The 11,880-nt window shown below is 61.5% G+C and overlaps 1 protein-coding gene across 1 annotated transcript; it reads left to right on the top strand.

Annotated features, from left to right (window-relative positions):
• Positions 1-971: 971 nt before the first annotated feature.
• TAGLN2 (transgelin 2) lies at positions 972-7,026 on the top strand. The gene is made up of 5 exons (XM_038586379.1): positions 972-1,069; positions 4,949-5,158; positions 5,479-5,653; positions 5,897-5,999; positions 6,257-7,026. The coding sequence occupies exons 2-5, from the start codon at positions 4,979-4,981 to the stop codon at positions 6,396-6,398; spliced, it is 600 nt and encodes a 199-aa protein (XP_038442307.1). The 5' UTR covers positions 972-1,069; positions 4,949-4,978; the 3' UTR covers positions 6,399-7,026.
• The last annotated feature ends 4,854 nt before the right edge of the window (positions 7,027-11,880 follow it).

Below are 11,880 nucleotides of genomic sequence, written 5' to 3' on the forward strand. Positions count from 1 at the left end.
CACGTATCCTCTCGTTTTCCATAACTCTGATGTAAGTAGAGGTACCGGCTGCATTTTATAGACCGTGGAACTGAAGCACAGAGGCCTTAGGGACTTCGGAATTTGTCCAAAGGTCACCCAGCAGGTATGGAGTGGAGCAGGTCAGAAGCTGGTCAAGGGAAGGGAAGCATCCCAGCCGGCAGGCATGGAGCCCGGAGCGCGCTTGGTCTCCCAGGGAATCCCTCGGTGGCGCTGGTAGGGCAGGTTTGGGGAAGAGGGGATGGCAAAGAGGAAGGAGGCAGAGGTTGAGGCCCTTGGAAACCGGGCTAAGGGGTAGCTTCTACGGAACAGGAGGAACCGCACCCCAGGGGGACGGCTCAGCAGAAGTCTGAGGCGGGGTCCTCCTTCAGCTCCTACCCTGCTCCCCCACACCCCTCCGACACGACACAACCGCCAGCCTCCTCCGCCGCGGCCTTCTCTTCGGATCGCTGCAGGGATTAAGGAGGGATGCCGGGTCAGGAGGAGACCAGATCTGAACCCTGGGTCCCAAGGCCCACCACACCCCCGGGGCTCGGGCAAAGGATGACCTCACTCTTGGTTCCTGCCCGGGCCTGAAGTAGGTGGAGAGCAGGAGCACACGCAAGTGCCGTCCTGGCCTGCAGCCCCCGTGCTGTCACACCCTGGCACCTGGGGGGAGGGAGGGGTCCTCTGTGTGCCTCCGTTTACCTAACCACGCTTTTTCCATCGCGTAACCACGGCCACAATCTTGAGCTAAGCTTCCGGGCCAGCAGCTTCCCCCCGAGGCACGCGCCTAAGAGGTCGGGGTGCAGGCCGAGGCTCCCGCGGGTGGAGACCACGGCGGAGGCGCGCGGAGTTCGCGCCGCCCCGCCCCCGCCCCCGCCCCCCGCCCCTGGGCCCGAGGCTCTGCCCTCCGCCCTCCGCCCTCCGCCGCGGCGCCTTTAAGCCTCTGGACGCTCGCCCCGCCCCGGGTCCGCCCCGTCCGAGGCGGGAACCCGCTGAAAACCCCCGGCCCGCGCCGGGCGCGCCACTCGGCCCGCAGCCCCCGCCCGGAGTGCGCGCCGGCCCGACGGTGAGCAGGGGGCAGGGGGCAGGGGCCGCGGGGCGGGGCGGGGGCCGCTCTGCACGCCCGGGGCCGTCGGGTCGGGTCCCCCGAGCCCCGGCGCGGCCCCGCTGGGCGCGCAGGTCAGGCGAGGTCGCGGGGCGCGGACGGGGCGCCCCGGAGCTTCCCGCGCCCCTCCTGCGCGGCTCCCGGGGCACGTGCGGGGCCGCCGTCTGCGTCCTCTCGGTGCCCGCGGGGCTGCTGCGGAGTCGGACGGGGTCGGCCGGCCTGGGGCCCCGGGGCCTGGGGGCGCTGCTGCCCCGCCGCTTCCCGCCACCCCGCGCCCCCCGCTGCTGGGAAGGCCGGGGGGGGGACGGGCGGGGTGCCCAGACCACTGCGTCACCGGCGGCGGGCGGCGGGCGGCGGTGACTCATCGGGCTGTAACGGCCCAGGGTGGGGCGGGGCGGGGCGGCGGGGCCGGACCTGCGGGCCCCAAGTGCTCGGGCCCCGGGAGCCCAGCCCGGGAGCAGCGGGGAGCGCGGGGTGGGGGCGGCTGGGCGAGGCTCCCCGAGGTCCGGCTGCGGAGCCCCGCGCGGGGGGACCGCGGCTGCGAGGGAGCCCAGGGCCACCGGGCTGGCCCCGAGCTCGGCCCCCAGCTCGGCCCCCAGCTCGGCCCCGAGCGCGCCCCCTCCCCGCCGCCGCCCGGGCCCTCGCACCTGCCTGCACCCGCGCCCTGCCGTGGGGAGCCTCCCCGGCCCGCGCCGGTGCGTGCGGCTGCCCGCTGCCCCCACCCCGCGGGGCTCCCGTGTTTGGTACACAGAAGCCATGGCAACGGCCCCCCTCCCCTCCCCTCCCCCTCCCCCTCCCCCCGCAAGCCCTGCGGCTTCCTGTTTGTGCAGCCTCAGCTTTCTCTTCTGCCCGCGGACTTGCCGCTGAGGGGCTGCCCCGCGGGGTCACAGGGGTCCACGCCCGGCCTCTGCCAGGTCCGCGCTCGCTCCAGGCGCCCCAGCCCCCCTGCGACCCGTGGGCACAATGAATGGAGCGTCTCTATCTTTCCAGTGAGACACCCCGCCCCCGGGACCCTATGCCTTGGCATCTGCGTGGGGTGGGGCGAGGTGAGCTCCTGCCTAGGGTCTGGGTGGGGCCGCCCCCCTTCCGGGGCCATTGTAACTTCGTGGGTGAGGCTGAGGGCTGTTCCCACAGCTGCAGGCAGCTCTGGTTTAGGTTAGGGCCGGCCCACCCCCCAAGTGGTTCAGCTGTTGGCTTCTTTTCGGATCCCCAGCCCTGGGCCTCTCCCAGGCTGCGCCCCACCCCGGTAGGCACCTGGCTGTCTTCACTTCCTTTGAGGGAGGGCTGCGGAGGGTCCCCCGGGTGTCACTAGGGTGGGCCACCCCGGCTCCAGCACCAGCTGGGGCCGCTCAGCTTGCAGCTGGGGCGGAGAATCAGCTGCGGACAGGCTGCCGCCCGTTCCCAGACTCCACCCCACAGCCCGGACTCCTGGGGCTCTAGGGCAGTGGCCCCAGAGTGGAGCCGAGACACGGCGGCTGGAGGCTGTGACACTGCCAGCTGGGTCCAGGCTCCAGAGTGGGGGAGGGGCCCTCAGCATCCCCCCTGAGCCCAGAGGTGGGTCTGGGAGGCCAAGTCTGTTCAGCTCCTGCAGGGGGGACCCTGGAAGGGTAGGGCTTCAGGCCTGCTCGCCCCAGCCAACCCTGGTGGCTGGGTTAATGATTCTCCTGCCCTTTTTCTCCCTGGCCATCATGATCCCTTGGCCTCAGGCCACTTGGCTCCGAGGGGACACAGCCCCGAGGCCCAGGGGACCACAGTGAAGCTGCTCCCAGAAGACAGGTCTGGACATTGGGCTGGGGAAAGGGGGCTTCCTGGTGGCCACAGCCCTGGCCTCCCCTCTGCCATGCCCCTGTGTGTCACGGACTCCCAGGCTGAATGAAGTAGAGCCAGTGGTGGCCGAGTGGTGGCCGAGCTGCGGGGCTGGCCTGGGAGCACAGAACCTCGTCCCCTTGCCCCGAGGCCTCAGCCACCCTGTGCTTGCCCTCCCCCGGCTGAGAGAGTGGGTGCCTGTGGTGTGGGTCAGGGCCCAGACCGACATTTATCTGGGCCAGCCTTCAGGCCGGGGAAGCGAGGGTGGGTTGCTCTTAATGAGGTATAAAAATAACTGATTTAGGGGGAGGATCTGTGCCGGAAATGTGCTGCTGGATAAGCCGGGGTAGAGGGAAGAGCCATGTTGGGGTGTGGGGGAGGGGGTGGCCTGAGATGAGACCCAGAGGCCCAGAGGCGGGAGCAGGAGGGGGTTTGGGGTGGCACTGAGCCCCGAGGCCCATGGAGGGGGTGGCAGGATTGTTTAACCTGGGGTGTGTGGGAGAGAGGCAGCCAGAGTGACCTCATCCCTTGAGTCTGACCTGGCTCGGAGCCAGATGTGGAGAGCAGGAGAGTGTCCCTTTCCTGTCCTTGCACACAGGTGCCTGTGCTGGGGGATCCCCTGTAGGGGCAGCAGCAGGGATGGGGTAGGAAGTGGGGTCCTGGCCCCCCTCGGCCTGGGTAGCATTCCTGGGACTTGCTCTACAGGGTCTCTGGGGTGTGGGACGGGGCAGTGAGACAGAGGGTGGGGCCAGCGGTCTGGAAACCACCCGGTTCTTCCAAACATGCGTTGTCAAAGGAACTTAAACCCTCCTGTGTGTTTCCCCGGGTCTCCCTCCTCTCCATAGGCTTTCCCCCAAAATACCACCCGTGGCTCGGGGGTTGGTTCCCTGTTCTTGCTGTAACAGATCCATACAAATTCAGTCATATAAAGCAATACACATGTCACGTGGTGCGGTTCTAGAGACCCCGACCGAGGTCTCATTGGCTCAAATCAAAGTGTCAGCAGGGCTGCCTGCCTTCTTGGGGGGCTTGGGGGAGAAGCCCTTTCCTTGTCTTTTCCAGCCTTGGGAGGCAGCTGCATCGCCCTCCCCTGACAATGCTTCTTCCTGCTGCTCTCACTTGCCCGCCTCCCTCCCTCCCTCCGGGTGTAGAGCCCCTTGCTGTGAGGATGCCGCCGCCTGGATGACCCCTCCTGCTCCCCCTCTGTCAAGACCCTTCACTTCTGCAGAGGCCCGTGATCTCCATTTGCAGGCCCTGGGGGTCAGGATGGACACCTTTGGGCGGCCGTTGTTCTGCTTACCCTGGCTTCTAGAAGGGAAAGTAGAATTGGTTTTGACTGCCTGGTTTCTCATGGGAAGTTCCTTTTGTGTGCTGAAATCTTTTAAGGACCTAGTCAGACCTACTCTTCCCAGGCTGCTTCTGCCCCCAGGCTACTCTACGTTTCTGTGACATAGGGAGTACTCTGTCACCTGCAAGCCTTCCGCTTTCCCGGGTGCTCACTTTGTGTGTCTGTTGGCATTCTGGGACCAAGGACTCCCACAGTCCCTTCCATAGTCCGTAGTACAATTGGTGGGTGGTGCTCAGTTAAACCCAGAGGCTGAGTGAGGGTGGCTGGTCCGGTTCCCTAGCTCCTGGAAGAGGTTTCCCTAAGCCATTCCGCGTCTTCCTCCTGCCCCCAAATCCTCCTTCCCAGGGCTGGGGTTGGAATGGCCAGTATGCCTTTGCTAAAGCTGACTGCCCCGAATGGGGGGCTGAACCCCCAGACCGGGCTTTTCTACCCCGTATTCTGTTCCAGTGGGTTTTCTACTTCATTCTAGTAGTAGGGCTGTTAAATGAAGTCTAATGGCAGGACTCAACGTGGTAAACAGACTGCCTGTCGTAGGGGCGGGGGCACCCAGAGGTGGCCTGCAGGGGCCCTTCGCCCCAGGGCCCCGGCCGGGGTCAAGGTGCAAGTTCCCTCATTTGACGGTGCTTCTCTCCCCTGGGGCCCACCCTGCCGGCTGCGGAGTACTGACTGCTGTGCCCTCTCCCCAGCTGCCCCCACAGCCACCACTGCCCTTTGGAATGGCCAACAGGGGACCTGCCTACGGCCTGAGCCGAGAGGTACAGCAGAAGATTGAGAAACAGTATGATGCGGACCTGGAGCAGATCCTGATCCAGTGGATCACCACCCAGTGCCGCAAGGACGTGGGCCGGCCCCAGCCTGGACGCGAGAACTTCCAGAACTGGCTTAAGGATGGCACGGTGAGAGCTGAGCCCTTCTGACTGGAAGTGCCAGGAACAGAGCTGAGCCTGGGCGGGGGTCTGGGCTTGTCCCATTTGCAGAACTGAGGACACACTGCCTCCTGCGTACTCATCTCCCACGGAGTGAAACAGGGCCCCTGGGGCATCCATGGGAGGCTGTGCTCTAGACAGCGATGCTGGAGCAGCAGGGTTGTCCCTCCGGGCTCAGGCAGGAAGGAGCTAGGGCTCCCTCAGGGTGGAGGAGGAGCTGCCTTCAGGTGGGACAGGAGCCTTGGAGACCCTCATGGCCTCACCTCTGCACGCCTGCCGTCCTCACCCAGGTGCTGTGTGAGCTCATCAACGGGCTGTACCCCGAGGGACAGGCGCCCGTGAAGAAGATCCAGGCCTCCACTATGGCCTTCAAGCAGATGGAGCAAATCTCTCAGTTCCTGCAGGCAGCTGAGCGCTACGGCATCAACACCACTGACATCTTCCAGACTGTGGATCTCTGGGAAGGTGGGCCGGGCCGTCGTGACCAGGGGGACTGGGTGGGTTTCTGGCACCCTGGGGACAAAGGGGTGTGTGTGTGTGTATGTGTGTGTGAGATGGAGGAATGGGCCATGTGGGGGGTCGGGATGGAGCAGGGTTTGGGGATGAAGGGAATTAGGAAGCCAGGCTTGCTGACGTCAGTGGGAGGGGAGGAACCCTGGCACCAGGACCCCAGGGCCGCTGAGGCTGACACGCCCTCCCCCTTCCCAGGAAAGAACATGGCCTGTGTGCAGCGGACGCTGATGAACCTGGGTGGATTGGCCGTAGCCCGGGATGATGGGCTTTTCTCTGGGGATCCCAACTGGTTTCCCAAGTGAGTATCACCAGGCGGCCCCGGGCCAGTCCTTGTCCCTAGCAAATGGTCCTGCACGAAGTGCTTTCACGTCCCTCATCTCTCCCCAAGTCCTCACAACCCTCCTGGGATGGCAAGGAGACACGAGGAGGTGGCTTCAGAGAGCTCCAGGCTCTCACGGACCAAGCTGACACAGGCACCTGAGTGCCCCCTGCCCAGTCCAGGGGACCCAGGGGCAGCCTCCGACCTTGTCCTGACCCCGCTCCCTTTCCACGCAGGAAGTCCAAGGAGAACCCTCGGAACTTCTCGGACAACCAGCTGCAAGAGGGCAAGAACGTCATCGGGTTGCAGATGGGCACCAACCGCGGGGCCTCCCAGGCTGGCATGACCGGCTACGGGATGCCACGCCAGATCCTCTGATCTTCCGGCCCCGTTCCCGCCCTCTCGTGAATGGTTAATATATATATATATTTTTTAGCAGTGACATTCCCTGAGAGCTCCCGGGGCCCTCAGACTCCCCTCGGCCGGGTGGGGGCCTGGCCTCCCCGGGGGTGCCCCCTGGCGGGCTCTCCCCTGTGCTTACTAATACATCCCCTTCCTTAAACCCACCAAAACTGGACCAACTGGCCTCTCTTCTCCTGGGACCAAAATCTGGGGGCCTCGCCACCCCCCACCCCTATACCTCTCCTCTTTCCCTTTGGCTTCTTTTTGCCCTGAGCCCTGCCCTCGATCCGTTGCTTGCCCGGGGCTCGGGGACGCTGCCTCCTGGCCTTCCCTCCACGAGGATGCCTCACCCCTAGCTGTGGCTGCAGGGACTTAATTTATAGGGAGAGGCCTGTGGCGGCGGCCACCCCAGCCACAGCTGGGCCGCGCTTACCGCACAGCCGGGCAGTCGGCCCCTGGCAGGGGCCCTCTTGGCTTCCCATTTTTCATTCCCCTTGCTGTGGCTAAGGGGTGGGCGGGAGGGGGCAGGGGGAGGGCTGCCCGCCACGGGCCGGGGCTTGAAAAACCTGAGTCTGCTGATTGAAATAAATGTCTCTGTCTTTTTTTGGGTGGTCTCTGGCTGTGTCTGGGGCATGAGCCCTCCAGCGGGAAGGGAGGCATGTGGTGCCTGGTGCAGGGGAGAGGTGAGAGGGCTCAGAGATGAAAGGCTCTAGTCCTCACCCCCATCCTCCAATTTCCTTCCCTGTCCTCTTCTCTGTGGGTTTCGAGGAGGGTGGATTGGGGTTGGGCACAGCTGCCCTTGGGGCAGGAGAGCGTGTGGGGAGTGTCCACACCGGCCTAGGAACTGGGCTGCTCTTCCAGCCACTACAGCTTCTTAGCCCCTGCAGGAGGGTGGAGCCGACATTTGGCACTGCCCTGAGTACTGGCAAGTCTCTGGGTGCCAGGCCCCCCAGGCAGGCTTGGGGCAAGGTGGCCTCTGTTGCAGTCGGCCAGGCCAGCTTGGGGGCCAGGGCCAGGGGTTGCAGTGGTACGGAGGAGCTGACGGGCTGCAGTGAGCAGGGAGTGAGAGCTGGTGCCGGAGGGAGGACGCCCTGGTGGTTGATCCCACGCACTTGGGAGCTCGGTGCCTGGAGAGCAGAGGAGACAACTTCCCTTCTGGGTGGGTGGATGGGTGGCCTTGTACCAAGATAATCGATTTTGGGGTCCGGTTGTCTGGAGCTGGCCCTGACCACCCTTAGTTTCTAGTTCCTGGGTGTCACTTTTACCCCATGGCCTCCCCATGGGACCTGGGACTTCCCAGGAAGATGTGCACAGACCTCAGGCCAGCCCCCTACACCAGGATCCCCTACCCCCTTTCTGCTTCAGGGCATGTTTCCTCAGGATTGTGCCTGCGGGACAGTTACCATGGGTACTACTCAGAGAGCTTTCATTCTCTCTTCTCCCGCTGCCCCGCCGCCGTGGCTCCCCTTGCCAAGAGGCACCTACTGTGTGCTAGGCCCCCTGCCCAGACCGGACCTGAGGGGTCAGCTGGGAGGCTCAGCCCAGTCCTGAAGGATCCTGACAACACTACAGGAGCTGGAATTTGCTTGCGTGCTACAGTCCCTTGGGCTGAGGCACAGATAAGATAGGGCTGCGGCCTGTATGCAAATTCCCAGGGGATTAGCTGTCGTCCTGCCCCTTTATCTCTGGTTCTGGCAGGCTTGTGGGATGCCAGAGAGAGACTGTGATGTCATCGCAGGGAAAACATTGAATTCACTAATTGTTACTAGAAAACCAAGTCATTTGCACCCTTCCCTGACTTAACTATTTATAGCTACGGATGCTGGCCGCGTGCCTCCTGACTTTCCTGGGACACTCCTCTCCTTCCAGAGCCCACACTGCGACCCACGGCTTCCCCCAGGTTCCCACCGTAGTCCACGAGGTGGCTGTTACCGTGTTACCGCCCCCGTTTTGTTCCCACACGCACAGTGGGGCTCGGCGTCCCGCGGCCCCGGAAAGACTGAAGGGAGGGGCGTGGGTTTGAGCCCGGGGCAAGGGGCGGCTCCAGGCTCAGCAAGCAGCGGGCCGCGGGGAACCGAGGGGCCAGGGAAGTGGGGGTGGCGGGCGCCTCTCATCCAAACAGTGAAGATACTAGCTCCTTCCTCTGTTGCTGTGAGGATTTTGCCAGAACCTGTGCAGAAAGCCCGGCTTGGGCCCTGGCACAGCACGTGCCCCAGGATCGGGCGAGCGGGGACAGCGGGGTTTGCGCAGACGTCTTGCCGGGAGAGATGTGATGCCTGGTGGCACTGCTGCCCCGAACCAGCTCGGAGGTGACCGCCCCCTGCTCAGAGGTGCCTCCGGCAGCCGTGTCCCTGCCCCAGGAGTAACTCACTCTTCAAGGCAAACACCCACTCGATGGAGCCCTGCTTGGTTAGGGGGCGCGCCTTCTTCTGGCTACGATCACCACCACCCACAGGTCCTGTGAGCAATCTCCACGGCTCCCCTCAATCCACCTCACTTGCAACTTCAGTCCCTTCCTTCTGGAAATGGTCTGCATAGACACCTCAAAATTTGCTTCATTTAGCATTTTGTCCCATGTGGGGCCACGGCTTCATGCCTCATCTGGCCTCTTTCATCTCTCCTGGCCTTACCCCCTTTGGGGTCCCTGGGGTGGGGGGCCCAGAGCTCCTCTGTGTGGCACCTGGCTCTCAATGGCCCTCGCACCCACACGTTTGTTACAGCTGCCGGGACCCTCGTCCCCTCCAGGTCTCCCCAGGGCTCTGTCCTACCATCTTTGTTCAAATGTCACCTCCTGAGTAAGGCCTCCCCTGGCCAGCCTACTAAAAATTGCACATTCCACCCTCTGCCTGCACCCTGCTTTCTCCTATCACCACTTGACGCACAGTGTATTTTACTTATTTGTTTTCTGTCTCCACCCACAGAATGTACACTCTTTAAGGGCAGGTTTGTGTTGGTTTTGTTGATGTGGAGAAGTGCCTGGCATGTTGTAGGTGCTGGATAAATATTTGTGGAACAAATGAATGCATGTCACCCTATTCTTGTGTTCCTGAATCTTCTGGCCCAGTGACCCGGTGCAGCCAGACCAGGGTCTCAGCAAGCCAGCCTGTCATTGGGTCTGAGATGGAACCAGCTCATCTGTCAGCTTCCAGTGCTCTCCCATTGTTCATTTTCAGCAGGTGAAAACCTGAGAATACAGGGCTCTGGACAGCCAGGAGTGGACCTGGGGAGGGGCTGGAGAGCCCCATGTGTGTGTTCTCGGCAAATAGAAGGCACCTTGAGGGTTTGGAGGAAGAAATGGGAGTAGGGCAGGAGGAGGTAGGAGCCCTCTTAGGTTCATTTACTCCTTGCCTTCAGCCTTGAAGTGAAAATCACTGCAAAGGTGGAGAGAAAGTAGGCTTGGCTCCTTGTGACCCAAAGAGAAGACTTGGAGAAGGAAGACAGGAAGAGGCAGGGTGGAGGAGGAGGAAGAGGAAGAGGGCTCCTGGTGCTCAGACTAGCTTGGCTCACCCTTGGGGAAAAAGCATAGGTCTGTGTGGTCTCCTCCTATGCATGTGTGTCCAGGTGTGTGAGAATCTGCAGGGCCGGGAGTCACGGGAGCAGGTGCGACCAGAGGAGTCTGTGACCACGCGTGGAGGCTGCCTGTGAGCATGTTTGCCAAGGATCAGGGATTATGGGCGCAGAGAGGTGTGCGTCCTGTGTGTGTAGGCAGAACGTAAGCATCTGTGAGTTTGCACATAGCTCCGTGGAGAACAATATGTCCCATTCCTGCCTTTATGGCTGGGGGAGGCCTTTGAGAGCTTGGCAAAATGCCCAAGGAGCAGCCGAACAGGAAAAAGGCTGGACAATAGGGCCCTCAGGAGGGAACTGTAAAGGGTCTGGGATTAAATTTGTCGAGGAGAAGCCTAAAGAGTAAGTTAGTAACTGTCTGCTTGCAAAGAAATGAATTTCAGTCCCAGTGGCTATAGCGGTGGATTAAAAGAAAATGCACTGAAGTTGTGTCTAGAGAAATTTAGGTTAGACAAGGAAAAATGATCCTCTTGACTCTGAAGGTTATTAGCCTCTGGCATCTCTTAAGGGTTAAGAGGAAAGTTTTCAATAATAGGACAGATCCCATTTTAGATGGAAAATGGGCAGTTCTGCTTGGAGAGGCATATACATACCCTATTTTTAAAATCCATGTGTTTTTCATTCAGCAATTATTAGGGTTCTCCATGTCAGGCCTTATGGGGTATATGAAGATCATGATCTGTTTGCCCAACGAGCACATAGTCCTTCAGGGGAGATAAGACACAGATAGGAGCCGAGCCAGGATCATTCAGGAAGCCAGAGCTCTGTGCCATCAGAGAAGTGTAAACAGGGATCTTTGGGAGGATCCCTCGCTAGCTCTGGGTCATTTGTGCTGCAGAGGCTGATGGTACTGTCAAGGTGAGCTGAGGCTGCCTGTCCCAGGAAACTGCTCCCCTCATCTGTTCAGGGGAGTCAGGACTGCTGGTTGGGGTCTCAAGGGCTCTTCCATGGAAAGGATCAGTAACTGGCTCTGTGGTCAGAGGTCAGCTGTCAGTGTGGGTGAGGGCCACTCCCTCCATCCTGGAGTGGGGTTGGCGTAGAGGCCTGGGCTGGGGTGAGAACCAGGGTCTGGGTAGGGACAGCTCAACATCATGGGGTATGAGGGGGAGGAGAGCAAAAATGACTCAGACACTGGGGCTGCCTCCCATTCCCCCCCCCCCCCATCCCGGGAGAACCTGAGTTTTGAATCGTGTTTCCATTAGAGAAGCAAGAAAGTATGGCTCCGTGTGGACTGGGCCGTCATGGTGGCGACTGTGTGGCATCGTGCTGGTTGCTGTGCTATGAGCTTTTTATCTGTCGTTCGTATTTGCTCTTCAGTTATTTCAACTAATATTTCCTTTTTTTTTTTTTTAAGATTTTAAAAATTTATTTGAGAGCGAGCACGTGTGAGGAGGGGTAGCAGCAGAGGGACAGCCAGGCTCCCTGCCGAGTGGGAGGAACTCAGTCCCAGGACCCTGAGATCATGACCCCAGCTGAAGTCCCGCACTTAATCCACTGAGCCAGCCACATGCCCCTCAACAAATATTTCTTGAGTACCCATTTAGGGTAAGGTATGTGCTGGGGCTGGGGGATATACCATCAGCAAGGCAAGTAGAGTCTCTGCCCTCTTGGGAGGAGCCAGAAAAGCAAAGAGCTTGTTATAATGTGATATGGGGGCGGTAAGGGGAGTGTGGGGTGAAGGGGGACCCCACAGGAGGGCACTCAGCCCAGCCTTGAAGGGAGGCAATCAGTGAGGCTCTCTGGAAGATGCTGAAGTCTGAGCTGGGGGTTTAGGGACAATCAGAAGCATGAAGGCGTGGCCCATGGTGGCGAGGAGAGGGTAGGGGGGTCAGGGGTGCAGCGTGGGCTTGGCCTGGAGTGGGAATGTGCAGAACCCCACTGCTAGGGCCAG

The sequence above is a fragment of the Canis lupus genome, chromosome 38 (genome assembly GCF_011100685.1).
Source record: "Canis lupus familiaris isolate Mischka breed German Shepherd chromosome 38, alternate assembly UU_Cfam_GSD_1.0, whole genome shotgun sequence".
NCBI classification, from domain to species: domain Eukaryota; kingdom Metazoa; phylum Chordata; class Mammalia; order Carnivora; family Canidae; genus Canis; species Canis lupus.